Source organism: Cricetulus griseus, chromosome 5, assembly GCF_003668045.3.
Source record: "Cricetulus griseus strain 17A/GY chromosome 5, alternate assembly CriGri-PICRH-1.0, whole genome shotgun sequence".
NCBI lineage: Eukaryota > Metazoa > Chordata > Mammalia > Rodentia > Cricetidae > Cricetulus > Cricetulus griseus.
Window position 1 is genome coordinate 165,207,626 of NC_048598.1, and position 17,734 is coordinate 165,225,359.

A 17,734-nucleotide genomic window follows, 5' to 3' on the forward strand; every position below is an offset into this window, starting at 1 on the left:
TAATGTCATGACAATAACTAACATGTTAAATTAATTCTTCTACTGAACCAAGCATATTAAAAAAAATTGAATGACAAGATCAATCACCTAGTTCTTCCTAGGGCTAACATCAATATGAGCCTCTTAACAAAGCACTCCAGTTTATTTGCTTGGCCTTGTATGCTTCACATGTCAATTTTCAAGTTGATAAATTAAGATAAATCTGGCAAAAAATTTTGCAAATTGTTTCATTCACTGACCCAAGCTGAACAGCCTACTGAAAATGGGGAAATAATTAGCAAGTCCTAAATCTGTGCTTAATTAGGAAAATATATTCATAAAAATTAGGAAATATCCTCTAGAAATCATTGTCTGCAGATTCCATTAGAACACCACTATATCTGAAAATACCCCTATCCTTTAGATGGATTAACAGCAGGAAGGTGTTTGAATGAGAACCGTTTGTCTGAACACCATCAGTTATATGCTCATCGCAATTAATCATCAGTTTCTATATCCTGCAAAATAAGCTTTCTATTCATCATTCAGCCGTAAGCAAAGATCTAAAACTACCCACACCGTTCCTTGACTCTTCTCTATTCAACATCCTCATAAAAATGACTTCAGCCTTCCTCATCTTTGTGTTGGAAATTAATTCCTTTATTACCACAGTTATAAAGGGCTCCAGAGATATTCTTTAACCAGTATTTATCTAGGTTTTATTATTGAGTAAGCCAGGAAATACCTGAGACTTACTGTATTAGCACAAAACAAACGAAAGAATTTGTAATACTCTTACAAGTAATTCCATTTCTGCTGAAGTGGTGTGCAGGCAGGAAAGAGAAAGCCAATACATTTAAGGGAAAACTGTAAATACTTAATATGTAATACAAATGAAATATTTCAGAAGAAAAAGCAGAAGTGTTCTTGAAGCTACAAAAGCAATACAGTGGAGACTGTAGCAGAGCCAAGACTAGCAGCTACTCCCAGGCCAGCCAAGGACTGACTCCCAAGCTGTGGCAATCATCACTTGCAAACAAGTGATTGAAATCCAGAGAGCTGAAGCAAACAGACCAGGAAACAAACCTGGCATGAGACTCTGAGAGGTAAATCACTCTCCTTTGTTTGTTGAGTAAGAACTTGGTCCTTGAAAAAGCATCCTTTCTGAGTAGGACTAAGAGGCCTAACAGCAGGAAATGTACTAAATCAACAGCTAAGCAAAAAGTGACAAAGATCTATGTGTAGGATCTGCTGGGAAATTTAACAAGACTGGATTTTTAGAACTTAAATTCAGTAAAAGCTTCATGAGGCTAAAATAAGAAGCCATTAGACTTAAAAAGTAGGCCCTGCCTTATTTTCCAATTGACATGTGTTATTTATTAGGCAGAAACATTGGATACATCTATGTGTGTATATGTGTATTTTTAATCTTTTTCTGTTATTTAACACATTCATGAAAGCATCAAAGTAACAAGTGAATGCCATGCACAGCACACTGCATTGATTCTGCTCCTGTGCGGCCACTGGGGGCGGCGGAAACTTCTGGAAACAATTTACATCTCTATGACAGTTTCCTCACATGAAAAGCATCAAGTGTCAATGGCTGATGGTTTTCTGGACTTTTAAAAGTTATTTTAATATTTCCTGACATTCAAATATTAAATATTTTGGACTATTTAAAGACCACATATTCTGATCTGTTATATCTATAAAGTACTTCCTCACAAAAAATATACAATGTTTAATACCTTTGAATGTTTAATTATGTTTTTACAACACTAAAGTTCCACTTGGTACTTTATAACTTTTTGCTAGAGTAAATTCACAAAGTATTCCTTCTCTTGTAACACCATTAAAACTGTGGGCACTGGCAGTGACAGCAGAGCTGTCATGCCCCTTAGGTGGTTTGCCCTACACACTGAGAAATTAAGCTTTAAATCACATACTCCCAATATTTAAAGAATATTTTGTGGAAATACAGCCAAATACATAGGAATTCTTACTGAGCTTTCTTGAGATGATATGTGACTTGCGAGGCTTTTATAAGATCATTTTTATATAATTTTGTCTAGAATACAATACTGACAGCACTGAAGGGACCAGCTCCCCATTTTGGCAGCCATAACAGCCAAACATGTACTTGCCTGACCTTGTCATGGTCACTAGGAGGTCAGATGCCTGCCTCGTGGCAAGGAACCAATCAGAAGTTAGCTGGTGGTGCTATGCTTTACAGCTCTGGGTGTGCTTTACTGACAAGTGGACAGCAATGACATGCAGAGCATAGCAGCCACCCTGGGAGGGCCTATGGGCCATAACAACCAGTTGACCAATCAACACAGGGCAAACCCTCCAAGCCTGGAGGCACACCAATAGTGAGCCTGTGTGTACCCCCTAGACACTCCCCTTATACTGCCCTATAAGATCTCTATGCTGTGGCTTCGCTGTGTCTTTTCCTAGCCATCCGCCATGGTGGATGGATGAAAGGACAGAGCTAACATGGGGTTAGCTCACTAAACAACTACAATAAAGCCTCTTGTGTGTTGCATTAACTGAACTGGATATTGAGTTCTGGGGGGGGACTGACCGGAGCAGGGAGACTCCTCACCTCGAGGGTCTTTCATTACTGCCTCCCACTACCCAGGAAAAATCATCTCTGTGACCATGACTCTCTAAGTAGCCTCAGTTCACAGTCTAAGTCCCTCTTATTCTTGCTTCATTTAAGTAGAAACCAATGATTTCCTGAGTAATTTTAATATCAAATTTACATTTTTTTGAATTCACTTTGATATTTTTTAAAATTGTTATTTTTCTAAATATATAACTATTATCATGGAAGTGGTGGACACTAGGAAAATAAGAAAAGAAAAACAGATAACTGGGTATGTCCTATGTTCATAGCTTTAATAAAGGACACTGTGGAAAGAACTTCCAGATCATCCTGTAGCAAGAATCAATCTGACAAAAGAGATCAAATATATACGGTCCATAACTTAGACTATTTACTTAGAATATTTCTTTTCCATAATAGGGTGACAGCAATCTGCATTGGAAGAAACCAAACACTGAACTTTTATCTTCTTGTCTACTGCTAGGACACTCTCTTTGATTCTACACAATGTAGTGTGTGCCAGTGCCCAGTCAGCCACAGTCATGAGGGAAAACAATGTACACACTCCGCAATATGAGTTCCTAAGCTTCAGTACTATGTAGGTTACAGATGCCAAATGTATTTTCATCAAGATGAGTTCTCTGAGTGTATAATTACCTACTGTAAACTGTGGAGCATTTATGTCATATAGTCCAAGAAGGCACAAAAAAGAGCCACAGTTAACTCAGAAAAAAAAAAATCTTTGACAGTTTGTAGGCTACACTAAACAGTATCAGATACCACATTTGAAGAAAGAAAACAACCATTATAATACACAATGACCTTTATTCACAAAGGAGATCACAGCCAAAAGTAAATGGATTATACCAACTGAACTCTGACAAAGAAGGAGGAGCCACCAACCATCCCAACCAAGGTAATGCTCTCACGAATCAGCACTGAAGTAGGAGATGCAAGAGGAGCTGGATACACCATGGGCCATGGGCAGAGATGCAGGAGCAGCCCGGGCTGTGACAATGGAGACTGGGGTATAACCCATGAGCCTGAAGCTAAAGATTCTTTACAGGAGCCACGAAGAGACCACCACAAGAAGAAATCAGAGAAAACTGCCTGAGGAAATGACAACAGAAGAATTGAGAAGTATACTGCTAACCCAAGCATGGCTGTGCCAGAACCGTGGGATTACTACATTTGCCTGATCTTCCACTGTATGGAGACCACACGAGTAATCAGTGACAGAAGCCAGGGCCTTCATAGGACAACATCTGCAGCTAAACAAGTTAACAACCACCCATGTGTGGTCCCTTCAGTACCTTGGGTTTAGAAAGCTAAGAATGGAAGAATGAGCATTGTTCTGCACACACAAAACAATCATGGGCAGAAAATACCGAATATCAACATTTCCCGCTGATTTCTGGGGGAAAATCCAGGGCAGGACTGACCCCTACTGGATACCAAACAAAAACTCAACCCCAAAGGCAATTTCTTTGAACTCACTGGGACATTGTATGCTCCAAATCTGCTTTATCACTTTGAATCAGAGATACAAAATACTAGCCCCAATTACCTGACTTTGCTGTATAAACCATTATGGGAGTAGGAAAAATTCAAATCCCACACCACTGAGGAAGGAATACTGAGTGATGCTATAATCTTCATTTATTTAACTTATATTTTATTTTATTCTTTCATAAACATCTGTTTGCACATTTATAACATGTATTCCTCCTAATTGTTCTTATACACAACTCACAAGATTTCCATCTCATTCTTACTTTAACCCAACTTCCCTCTTTTTATTTCTCAACTGTAACTTTCTGTAGCTTCAGTAATCTTTCAGCTCTGTTTCCTAACAATGTAGCAACATCCCCTTCCTTTGACTTTCCCTCTTTGATATTTTTCTCAATCAACATAGAACTAAACCCTATGCTTAGGTTAATTTCCTGATAATCTCTAATCTTAATGAGTAACATTTTAGTATATACTGGACTCTCCTTTTCCCTTCATCCTTCAAAAGATACTGATGCTTTTTTATTTTTGTTTTTTTTTTTCTAGTTGGTACTGTTTTTAAGGAGTATTACAGTACTTACTTAATGAAGTGGGAATCTGTAGGTGTGGTTACTTCTTCAGCAAAGAGGTGACCCTTGGAATATTGTTGGAGATTATGCCTGGTACCCCAAAATCCCAGTAAACTGCAGAGGTACATCTTGACCCAATACAACCTAGTCCCATTTGAACATTGCAGATATTACAAATGAAAGAATGTAGCTGAAAAACTTATCAAAGAAATAACCCTAGGTACACAACTTCCAAATACTATAACACTAGACACATGAAAATTAGAGGAGGTGAGCCATCCTTTAAAAATGTCAATTCCTGAGAAACAGATTATAATCAGAAAAAAATAGATGAAATACAAAACAAGTATTTTTAAAACTAACTATAAGAATATTTGATAAAATGGAAAGGAACAGGGGGTAGATAGATAGCTCAGTGGTAAAAACACAGACTGCTCTCTCAGAAGACTAGAGTTTGGTTCCTAGCACATACATTGGTAGCTCCCAACCTCCTGTAACTCCATTTTGCAGGGCATCCAAAGTCTTTTATTTCTGAAGGCATTTACATACACATATTCACACACACACACACACACACACACACACACACACACACACATATAATTTAAATAAATATTTAATAAATCAAGAAGCTATAAATAAACTAAATGAAAAGAAAACACAAAATACATCTACTGGGATAAAGAAGACAAAAGATATGAGAAGGAATCTAATAAGGAGGTTGAAATACTAAAATATAAAATTGAAATTTTAGAAATAAGAGCTCATAGTCTTTAAAAAAACAATAGAATGGTTAAAGGAAGAATAGACATATGGGACACCTTTAAAAGACAAGATTTATAAATCATGGGAATGGAGGAAAAACTTCAGGGTAAAGGTATCAACACTAATCAGTAAAATCATAGCAGAAAGTTTCCAAATCTAGAAAGAGAGATGACCATTCACATTTAAGAAACACAGAAAAGACCATATAAACACCTCTCCATACTATAGTCTAGTTAAGACCCTAAACATGGGAAATGAAGAAAAATACTGAAATTTGTAAGATGTATATAAAAAGTCACATATAAAATCAAGCTCATCAGAACTACAGCATATATCGCAACAGAAACTCTAAAAGCTTGAGTTAGTTTTGAATTCCACACTGTAAAGACAACCATGGCTAAACATGACTGCTATATGTGACAAAACTATTGATCATAATTGTCAGGAAAAAAAGGCCTTTCCATTATAAACACAAATTAAAAGACTCCAGCACTATCAAGCCAGTCCCACATAAGATTCTGGAAGAAATGCCATGTACGTAAGAGAAAGATAAGCACATGTATAAAACTATGGGAAAGAATAAGCCACACTAGAATAGTTAGAAATGCAAATCAGAAAAGGAAAATATTTGACATTACAAAACCAACAAGTGACAGGAAAACACAACTTTCAATGACTCGAATGCCAATGGTCTCAATTTAATATAAAGGCACAAACTGTAAGATTGGTTTAAAAGCAGAATTCTTAAAACAGCTTCTACTTAGCTGATGCCTAGAAGAAATATACCAACTATCAAAGACAAACACTGCCTACGGCAAAGGATGCAAATGGTGTTCCAATACAAATAGATGTTAAGAGTGAACAGGTGTCACTGTTTTAATATCTAACAAAATTTTATTTCATTTTGGAATAATCAAGACAGTACAACAATTCTAAATAGTAAGCAGCAAACAGCAACATACACATTTCATGACACAAACACTTCTAGATGTAAAGACACAAATTAACCCCAGCCCAATAAGTGGCTTCAATAACCCACTCTCATGAACAAGTAGGTTATTCCAAAAAGAAACAAGTATAAAACCATCATAGTTAATTGACATATAGATCAAATGTACCCAAGTTATCAACAGAACATTCGATGCAAATACTGCAGAATATACAATCTTCTCAATAACAAATGGGACTTTGTCTAAAATAGATTATATGATAGGAAATTAGGCATGTCTTAACAAATAAGAAACTCAAAATAATTACCTGGTCCCAATAAAGGAAAATTAGAAAACAACAACAAGAGAAATCACAGAAAATTTGCAAACTCATAGAAATTAAACAACATAGCATTGAGTGATGAATAGTTCATCAAAGAAATCAAGAGAGGAAATTTAAAATGCCTCAAAGTAGATGACAATGAAGACACTGCATATCAAACCCTATTGTAACCAAAGCAAGCAGTCCTTAAAGTGCTAAAAGTACCCATGTTAAAAAAAAAAACAGAGAGAGAGATAGGTGTAGGGTATGAGTATATCTAACAAAACAACAATACAGAAAAAATAGCAAGCCAAATCTTAAGTCAGCCCAGGAAAGAAATAATAAAGATTATGGCATAAATTAACAAAGTAGAAATGAAAAATACAAATAATTAATGAACTGGGATCTTTGAAATGTTTAAAATCTCTTAGACAAACTACCCAAAAGAGACATAAGACCCAAACTAATAAAATTAGAGATGAAAGAGGAAGCATGACAACAGATACCAATGAAATTCAGAAAACCATTAGGACACACGTAAAAACTAAAATACCATTCAACTGGAAAATATAAAAGAACTGGATGAATTTCTGTACCATTTAGCTTACCAAAATTAAACCAAGAGGGTATAAACAATTTGAACTGATCTATAACAAGCTATGGAAACAGAAACTTCAAAAAAATTCCTCAAAAATATAAACGTCCAGACCCACATGTATTCACTGCTGAATTCTACCAGATGTGTAAAGAAATAATGCCATGCTCTTCTAACCACTTCATACACTAGAAAAGGAAGCAACACAACGACAGGCTTTATGGAGTCAATATTACAGATATTGAAACCAGATAAAGACACAGCAACAAAAATAAAATTGTATGCCAATTCTCCTGGTGAACACAGGTGCAAAATTCTCAACAAAATACTTGGAAATCCAAAAAGATCATTTACCACTCACAAATTAGCTTCAACCCAGGGATAGTTCAATATACAAAAATCAATAAATAAAATACATCACATAAACTAACTTAAGGACAGAAATCGCATGAATATGGTTTGGACAAAGTCCAAAGCCTTTTATTTTAAAAGCTCTTAAGAAATAAGGAATAGAAGGAATGTACCTGAACATGATAAGAAACTATAGAGCTATATATAAACAAACATGCAGTCAGCATTATGCCAAATGGGAAAAACTCCATGCATTTTCCACTATAAAATTCAGAACCAGACAAGACTGTTGACTTTCTCTATTCTTATTCAAAAGAATGCTGAAAGTTTTAGGCAAAGAATCAAGACTAGAAAGAAATAGAAAGAATACAAATGAGAATAGGGTATTAACTTACGCATAGGAGATCAGAAAGATTCTAGCAGGTAACTCTTAGAACTAATGAACACCTTCAGCAAAGTAGCAGGATACATTACATCGAGAGCAAACAAACTGTGGTAGCCTTTTTGTACCCCAATAGTAAATATGCAGAGAAAGAAATCAGGAAAGCAATTCTAATTATAAGAGTTTTCAAAATAATTCCTTGGAATAAACCTAACTAAGGAAGTGAAAGACCTCTACAATGAAAAATTTAAAACATGGGAGAAAAATAAAAACTGAAGAAAATACTACAAGATTTGGAAATATCTCTCATGGTCATGGATTGGCAGAATTAAGATTGAAAACATGGTTACATTTCTGCAAATATTCTATAAAATACCAATGACAATGGCATTCTTTACAAAACTAGGAAGAAGTCACAAAATGAGGAAACATAAAAGATTGGATAGATAAAGCAATCCTAAGTAGAAAGAACAAAACTAGAGAGATTCCCACCCCTGGCTTCGAGATATATTACAGTCATAGTAACAAAAGCAGCATAGCTATTGGACAAACAGATGCATAAATCAGTGTAGTTAAATGGAGAACATAAAAGTAAAACCACACAGTCTCAGCTAGAGACACCTAATTTTTGACAAAGATATCACTGGAAAATATATTTGAATAATGGTTCTACAAATATGGATATGTATACATATAAGAACCTAGATCCCTATCTCTCTCCCTGACCAAAACCCAAATCCATCAAAGATCTTAATGTGAGACATGAAATGCTAAAGCTGTTAGAGGAAAAAAGCTGTGGGAATGCTTCAAAATATATGCATATCAAAAACTTCCTCAAAAATATTCTCCCAAATGATTAAATCAGTCTCAAAAGGCAAATACCATGTTTTCTCTCTTCTTTGGATCCAGATTTTGTACAGACAGATAGAATCATGTAGGTATTGAGGATATGGGAGCAGAAACACAACTGCCTATGAGACAAAGGGAACTAAATGGAGTGGGGAGGAGTGGGGAGTAAGATAAAGGTCAGAGCAGGAGTGCAGTGTAAGATATTCTACGTCATATGAAAGTATCTTATCAAATACAGTATTAGATACTATGCATACACAACAACACACACACAATAAAACAGAATCACACCTCAAAGAGAAGCCAATCATATTCTTACATATGGTTTTAAGAAAGAAACCACTGATTTTAACCTGTTCTTTAGAGTTTTCTTGCTGAATATTATAAACTATCTAAATTATGAATCTTTTTTTATGTACTAAATCTATAATAAAGTATTTTTCTTCCAAATATTGAGTAGTTTCCCAATGAGGGACATTCTTACCATCTGATGATGTGTTTTCAAATGTCATAGCTAAAAGATTGTATGGAACAACAAATGTCATCAAAAACTCATTAAAATATAGAATATAGAATAATTCTACCAAGCAATATACAAACATCTGTTTTAATCCACCAGCCAATATTACCAACAATCTCTGGTTCATTGTAGAGATATGCAGTTAAATCTACCAAAACAAACATTTTAGGTTGATCAATATAATGCTAGCTTCCAGCTTAGAGCATGTAGAGGAGACCCTTGATCTCACCACTGGCTGAAAAGCTATTATTAGCATTTCATAGTGGCGGCATGAGGGAGAATCAGTTGCTTTACTGACACATATAGTGTGACCACACAGCTGAGCTGGCCCCAATCCCAAGACTAGTTGGGCAACACAAAATGGACTCAATGAAGAAAAAAATTAATCTCAAAGTTCATTATGAAGGAATTGGATGTTGAGAGGGAAGTCATAGGAGGAATTGAGAGAATCAGTATGTTTAAAATGCATATGAAGTTCTCAAAGAATTAATGAAAATATAAAATCCAATAAAAGTTTATTCTTTAAATAATACTATGTTCTAGCATAAGAATTTGCCAAAGTAAGCCAATATAGAAACAAATAAAAGGAAAATAAGAATGATGACCAAACAGATAATCCACAACAGTATTTTGAGGATGGAGAGCAAATAAAAACTTTTTACAGAACTAAACTTATCCAAAATGTTTTAGAAAAATGACCATTTGAAATGAAGTTTGTCATACTATCTATTATATAATATCTACATGGTTACATAAAAATATTATAAAAAATCAGCTCCTTAAAATGAGAAAAATTATTTTAACAAGTTTCTAAGTTCTTTCCAAAATGCTTCATTTTTTCCTTTATCCTTATGTGAAAACTTTGTGTGCCACTTCAGCTGGATCTTAAAGTAGAAACTACTTAGCCACACCAATTTATCCTAAACAATAAAAATCTCTAGCATCAAAGATGCCCTAACTCCTTTGAGTTTTAATTAAGTAACTATGTAATAAAGACTTGTAGAAAATCTAAAATGAATCCAATCCACTAGATGAAAATTCAGGAGTACATCCTTGCTTCCTTTCAGTGTGTAATTTCCTATAAACAATCCAGTCAAAAGATGATACTGCAATACCAATGTTTAACACTTAAAACAACATGGGACGAATGAGGTGGCTCTGTAGATAAAGGTCCCAAGCAAAGACAGGAGTGCAAGTCCCAGAAACCACATGTGGGAGGAGATAATCAATGGCGAGGAGTTGTCTTCTGACCTATATCCACACGCGCACAAACGCGCGCGCGCGCGCGCGCGCGCGCGCGCACACACACACACATACACACACACACACACACACACACAAAGAGAGAGGGAGGGAAGGAGGGAGGGGGAGGAGGAAGGGAGGGAGGGAGGGAGGGAGGGAGGGAGAGAGAGAGAGAGAGACAGAGACAGACAGAGAGAGAGAACTATTTAATTAATTAATCTAAAATTTAAAAATCCATCCGCTAATGCTAAGGTCAAATGTCTCCGCTTAGTGGACCTGCAGCCTCCTTTTCCTGTATGTGACTCAGCAGCATAGAAAATGAAGACAGTGCAGATTATAACTTTACAAAATTGACAGATGTCATTTAAAAACTCTACAAATGTCTGAAAGTGAATGAAATAACTAATTTCATTTGGCTTTTAGATGACTCTACTTGGGGAGAGTCAAATTAGAAGTCGGTAGCCTTGTACATCTCATTTCAGACTAAACAGCATTTACAGTGGGACACAAAGGGTGGAACAGCCATGTAATCATAGCACTTGGAGGTCAGGAGTTCAAGGTCATTCCTGGCAACACAGTCTGGGCTACACAAAACCTCGTTTCAATAAAAGCTACATTTTATATCTATTGAACCACACTAGTTCAAAGTAAAAATACACATTTTATTTCATTTATACTTTTAGAACATTTTGTGATGAATCACTAAGAATACTGTGTAAAGAACAACCAGATGCCTTTTTAGTCTAAACTTAGAATTTGCAGTCATTAAGCTATAGCCTCATTAAAAATGAAAACAAAAGCATATTTTGCATTGATTCCTCAGGAAAGTTAGTTTAGAAGAAGGAAAGTAGATAAAATGGCCTCTGAGACCTCTAATACACACAGTTAAACAAAATGTTATAAATATAACATATAAATATGTGTATATAACAAATATAGCCAGGCATTGGTTGTGCACGCCTTTTAATCCCACCACCCAGGAGCAGAGGCAGGTAGATCTCTGTGAGTTTGAGGCCAGCCTGGTATATGCGTGTGTGTGTGTGTGTGTGTGTGTGTGTGTGTGTGTGTGTGTGTGTATGTATCCTTTAATGTTTAATGTATAACCTATCTAGACTTAAAGTCATTTAATCAAATTTTACCATCATAGTATTTCCATACTCCTCCTAACTTGGAGAATAATCAGCTAAATTTTTGTTCATTGAGCAATGTCCTTGGGTGCCTGTAACCTAACATTACTGTTCCAGCTTTAGTAACTGTTAGCCTAGAAGTAATGCAATAGAGCTGAGATACTGAATTTAGAAAGGGAAGCAATCCAAAGGAAGAACCCAGGAGAAACATTAAAATGTGACCAAAGCTTAGAAACCTGGTTAGAGTAATGGAAGGGTACTTTGAATCGTCCTATCCAGACTGGACAAAAGAGGAGATAAGCACCAGGGCTACACCACCACTGTAGGCATGCCAAGGCTCCAATTTTAGGTTGAAAGTTACTTTCTGCATTCATTCATGCTAAACTGCACAGCATTGGTGTTGAATTATCTTCAATTTTACACTCAAGAAAATAAACCTCAAAAGCGACTGTCTGCATTGATTCATTCTATTCTGTACAATGTGTGTGTTATTATCTTCCATTTTATACTTAGGTAAATGAACCTCAAAGTTAAGTATCTTGAGGCAGGAATCAAGGCACTGGACTCCTCTTCTCACTAGACTGCATGGCCCCTTTGGCATCTCACCTGTGACCCTCAAATGAAGATGTCTAGGCAAACGAATCTGGAAAATGCTCAACCCAGGTCTTCAAATATGTCCTCTATCCTTTCAAAGCCTGGAGCCTCCCAGTCCCAAATTGATTCCTCAACCTTCCTAAAATGCTCAATGACACTCTGTGTTGCTGTGCAGAACAGTCACTTGTGATAGGTTTCCATGTGAGCTGCACCTCTAGAACCTACTTTTGGGGCACATAACAAGAAACACTTGGCTAGTGAATGTACTAATCCTACTCTACCCAACTTGCTCCTATTTTCATTGCTTACATTAGAGTTATGTTTAATATAAAGTATTATTCTTTTGCATTAATTATCTTACCTATAACAAAACTTAAGCTCCCATAGTACAGAATAGGCTTGAGTTTCAGGAGCAGGCAGTTACTCAGAATTTTTAAGAGTGTTTGGAAGTGCTCCCACAGGGTAAAATATTGCTGCAGACTTCAGGCCCTGTTCCTCAGCCAGTGAGGCCAGCATGGATTCTAACCTTTTTCTCCTCACTGGCTTTGCTCTCTGTTCTCTTCCTCTGATACAGAGTATAGCTGGCTAATCAAGTGTATTCTTTCAGTCATTTACAAATGCATGTGTCTATGTGTGCATGTGTACGTGGGTGGATGAGTGGTGGTGGGGGGGTGATGTGTGATGTGTTTCTCCAAAAATGTCCAGGCCATTCTTACAAATATTCTCTTCAATCATTCACTCTACTTACTCTTTCCAGGGCACAAAGAAGCCAAGAGGAAGTTTCTTCTGTGTTGTTTCTTCCTGACGTTCTTTAAGCCTTTGGATTTCTTCTGCTGTTACTTCTGTTATATTGACATACAACCCTAAATGAAGCTCCTAGACATTATCTTAACAACCAGTCATCTTGGCCATGTGTTTTGTTATATTGGTGAGGATAAAGCCATTGGTTACTAATGGAATCAACTAGTTTTCCAATGCCAATGAGCCACTGAAGTCAACAGAAAAAGCCTAAGACTCCTGAGGTTTCTTCAACATGTTGGTATATACTATTCATTAAATTCAATTTTTTCAGATACAAACAAAAAGGAAGCAGAGGAAATACTGTGTTTACTCACTCACCAAAACAACAACTACAGGATACAAGAGAGGAAGGCTGCTCTCTTCAAGTGTGCCCAGGAACTTCTGGGTTTCTTGAAAATTTGAGGACACAACCTTGAAGATAAGAAAGTAAGATAAGAGAAAGTTAAAGGAAGTTTTTACAGAATGGAAGTTGGCTCATGGGGAGATGAGCTTTATAATATATTCAATGTATTTATCATAATTAACCATTAAACCACTTTAAAGGATACCTACAATTTATGCATACTATGATTCAGCTATTTTCTGGGTTGAACTGTCTACAGAAGCAATACTTGCATCTCTTTCTAGGAACTGGATTCAGAAAATAATGTTTTCCTATTTGAAATGGTAAAAATACAACTTTTAGCACATAGTGAATAACAGAACTAATCTATCAAAATCTTCTGTTGCATATGTAAGGGTTAAGAAGGGTCAATTCCCTCTGAAATTGTTAACTCAGGTCTCAAATGCTTCCACCCATTTGTGTTTGGTACTTACATTCACACAGATGAAGGAATAGCACTGGGCTATGAGGAAGTTCTGAATGTTTCCACCTGTGTGCTCCAGAGGTGTGGATGTGATGTTAACGAACTAGGAGAAAAAACAAATCAGAAGACATTTGTTTGCTATCTGGACACAGACCAACATGAAGATAAGTGACTTTATGACAAAGCAGCAGATGTGGTCTAAACTCATGGATCCCTGTGGCATCTACAGTAATAAACCTAGGCTAAACTTTATCAGACCACAACAAGAAAGATATTTCAATCCTTGAATATTTAATTCATGAACAATATATATTATTTGAGAAACCAAAACTGTAGGCAACTGTTTCAAACAGAGGGATATTGCTGGGGACCAAGAAAACACTTAAGAACAGGAAAGGAGCCTGGTTTATGTTTTCTGAATCATTTATTACAGTGGATGTTTGGGAACCAGAACAGAAAGGCTGACTGGGCAGTTGTGGTAGAATTGCAGAGGTGTGTTTAATATCAAAGTTCAAACAGTAGATTACACTCCACCTGGAATGACTAAAAGCAGAGAACACAATAAGAAATTATTACAATGGTTTCTGTTAAAGAGAAATAAGAACTGCACTTGGGAAGTAATTATCAAAAAACAAAGATTCTGCCAAAAGCCATCTTCTAAGAGGTATGGTGATGAACACCTTTGATCCCAGCACACAGGACAAAGAAGCTGATGGATCTCTGTGAACTCTATGCCAACCTTGCCTTCATAGTGAGACTCTGTCTCAACAAACAAACAAAAAGTATTAACCTTAAACTAGACTAGAAGAGACAGTACAACAATCATAAAATTTTCCCCAATAAAATATTTCTTAGATCTTGGCATTATCTTGCTTCAAGTTTTTCTTTAATTATAAACACAAACTTAAGAATTATTATATAGGATTCTCTCATAAAAATCGAGATGTAACAATGTCTCAGGAACTCACATCTCATGATTCATACCCACCTGGCATTTATCACACTTTACAATATATATTTCTAAAATGCAATGTTGTACCTGACACATGGAACTGTAGCCCCGAGATGCCCCACTCAATAGCTTAAGCCCATATACTGTTATTGATCCCATATACTGGGATGATGGAGAGGGGAGGTTTCAAGAACTAGTTCTGATATAAAAATTAGTTCACAGAGAACTCTTAAGATTTTATTTCTTTAAAATTTGTCCTGAGCCCAAAGTTCAAAGACAACACTGACTTTAAAAAAAGGAAGAAAAGAAAAGAAAAAGAAAACAAAGGCAAGCCTGCCCTGGTAGCATTTACAATTAACACAATAAAAGAGATCAACTCCCACTGTGCATCAGGCTTCACCAAGAAATCCCATGTTCTGGATGTTACAAGGAGACAATTTTTCATGGCCTCTAGAGTATCCAAATAATTTCAAAGGCTTTAGCAGCTAATTTGCTCCAGACCGTTCATGATGTTGGTATAGCAGGCCACTTGGAATGAATGCTATGCCTGTCCTACTGAAGATTCGTTTACTTTTTAGACATTAAGAACAGAGATGTCACTCTCCTGGGAGCACATTTCCCAAATGTTCCCCAATCATAAAGACATGTCTCCCATATGACTGAAGGATGAGTGGATTTGTTGGCATCCATTGCTTATGATTAGACTTGCCTAATATCAGGAAATTTTTTCCACTAAAATGATTTTTTACCAAACCGATAAAAGTTTCCCCTTCCTCCCTCCCGTTCTCCCAGTCCCTCCCTTCAAACGCCCAAACCCATCAGGTCCATTTCCCTTCCCAGTCAGGACCTGATAGAGGAGAATGCATTGGAACAGAAGACTACTTCCTGAACAGAACACCAAATTAACAGTTAATAAATGGGACCTTGTGACACCGAAAAGCTTCTTAAGGCAAAGGAGACCATCAAATGAACAAAACAGCAGCCCACAGAATGGGAAAGATCTTCACCAATCTCACATCTGACAGAGGGTTAATTTTCAAAATGTATAAAGAACTCAAGAAACTAGATATCAACAAACCAAATAATCCAGTTAAAATGTGAGCAACAGAATTCTCAACAGAGGAATTACAAATGGCCAAGAAATGCATAAAGAAATGTTCAACATCCTTAGCCATTAGAGAAATGCAAATCAAAACAGCTCTGAGATTCCATCATCCACCTGTCCAGATGTTTATTAAGAGTTCCATTGTCAGGAAACTGCTAGCCTAACTGCATCTCTCCAGGAGTTGCATTTCAGAGAGCAAGCTCTGTCCTCTCTTCTTGCTACTGCAATGACTATAAGAAGTAATTATCTTTTCCGGAGTCTCAGGTCTTCAACAGGATGAGTGGCACTGTGTCAGGATAACCTGTATGCATGTAAGCAGAATCTTCTTTCATTTGTTACACCTGAATCCAGACAACCATAGAAACAGACCCCATATATATATATATATATATATTATATATATATATATATATATATATATATATGAAAGAATAGCAATCTTAACTCTAGAAAAGTAGCATCCATTTTTAATCACCAAAGAATAACCTGTGAGTGTTGGCTAGACACCATTTGATGCTGTAACTCGAAGAAGGGCAGATTGACTGAAAGGCATCAATACATTTTTTTGTAAAAGGGCATAAATCACAAGATGATTTTAAATTGAAATGAAAGGACACTAAATGCAGTATAGCCGCAACTGTTGATGAATTTGAGATAAGTTTAACATGCAGAGAAATCCATTTCCAATGTTTAAACAAAGATATCACCAATGTGACAGAGACCCTGGACTATTAATGACAACCTGATACATTTGAAAGTCACTGTTGACATCTTTCTGTGGAAGAGGAGGCACAAGCTGGATCATGTTCTGCGTATTATAAGGCAACTGCATAGCTTACCTATTTTACAAACAATAATCTGCACCAAGGATTTTAATAAAGCCCCACATCTTAATTCATTTTCACAAAATTTTACATTGGATTATATACATCTGCAAGAGTTTTTATAGACTTGCATTTGATTTTGTACGTGCATGATAAATGCATAAGTGTGGCAGTGTGCATATTGCATGTGTTTGGTGGTCAGACAGCCATGGGCATCTGTCCCCACCTTCTACTCTGTTGTCTCCTGCTATGTACACATGGCAAGGAGGCTAAGAGTGTTCTAAGTAATTCTCCTGTCTCTATCACCTCACAGCCAAGTGCTAGAATTGTGTCAGACTTTATGTCGGTTCTAATGATGTAAACTCAGGTCTTCGGGTTCACAAAGGAAGCCCATTGAGCCCCCTCCATAGCTTTGTTTTATGTTTTTAGGAAAGACCTTGACAGTTGTATATTCTTTGGGCCTTTTGTTTTGATTTCCAAGAATAACTTGCCTAGGAATAAAAGTTTGCTTTGTATTTCTTTCCTTCATAAATTTGTACATGCTAGCAACTCCACCTAAAGACCACATTCTTCCTCACTAGTTCTTCACTCCATCTCTCAAGCCCCCATTCTCTACCAATCACTGTATTGGCTAGATTCCAGCATTGAGTGGATTTTCATAAGTGTCCTCAGAGATGTGATACTGAAATTCTCTTTGTTCTAGATGATGAACAATCAGACATTTCATGATATTCCTGAATTCTGATTTCATTTGAAACTTGTATGGGAGATTCCATCAACTCTGAGTGGACTCTGTGGGAATTTCAGGCTCATTAAGTATTCCTAGGTTTTGCTTGCTTTTGCATTTCCACCAAGGGGCAATTGGAGGAACTCTTCATATCAGAGACCCATTGGAGAACTAGTGA

At 36.4% G+C, this 17,734-nt stretch overlaps 1 protein-coding gene across 3 annotated transcripts in view; it reads right to left on the bottom strand.

The window, feature by feature from the left end:
- The window catches only part of Crppa (CDP-L-ribitol pyrophosphorylase A), a 282,328-nt gene that overhangs the window by 143,353 nt on the left and 121,241 nt on the right, over positions 1 to 17,734 (bottom strand). For all 3 annotated transcript variants that reach the window (XM_035445627.1, XM_027419745.2, XM_035445626.1), the window contains exons 7-8: positions 13,959 to 14,051; positions 13,461 to 13,553 (exon numbers count right to left, since the gene is read on the bottom strand). In XM_035445627.1, the coding sequence (XP_035301518.1) occupies positions 13,461 to 13,553; positions 13,959 to 14,051 (186 nt within the window). The remainder of the gene's footprint in view (positions 1 to 13,460; positions 13,554 to 13,958; positions 14,052 to 17,734) is intronic.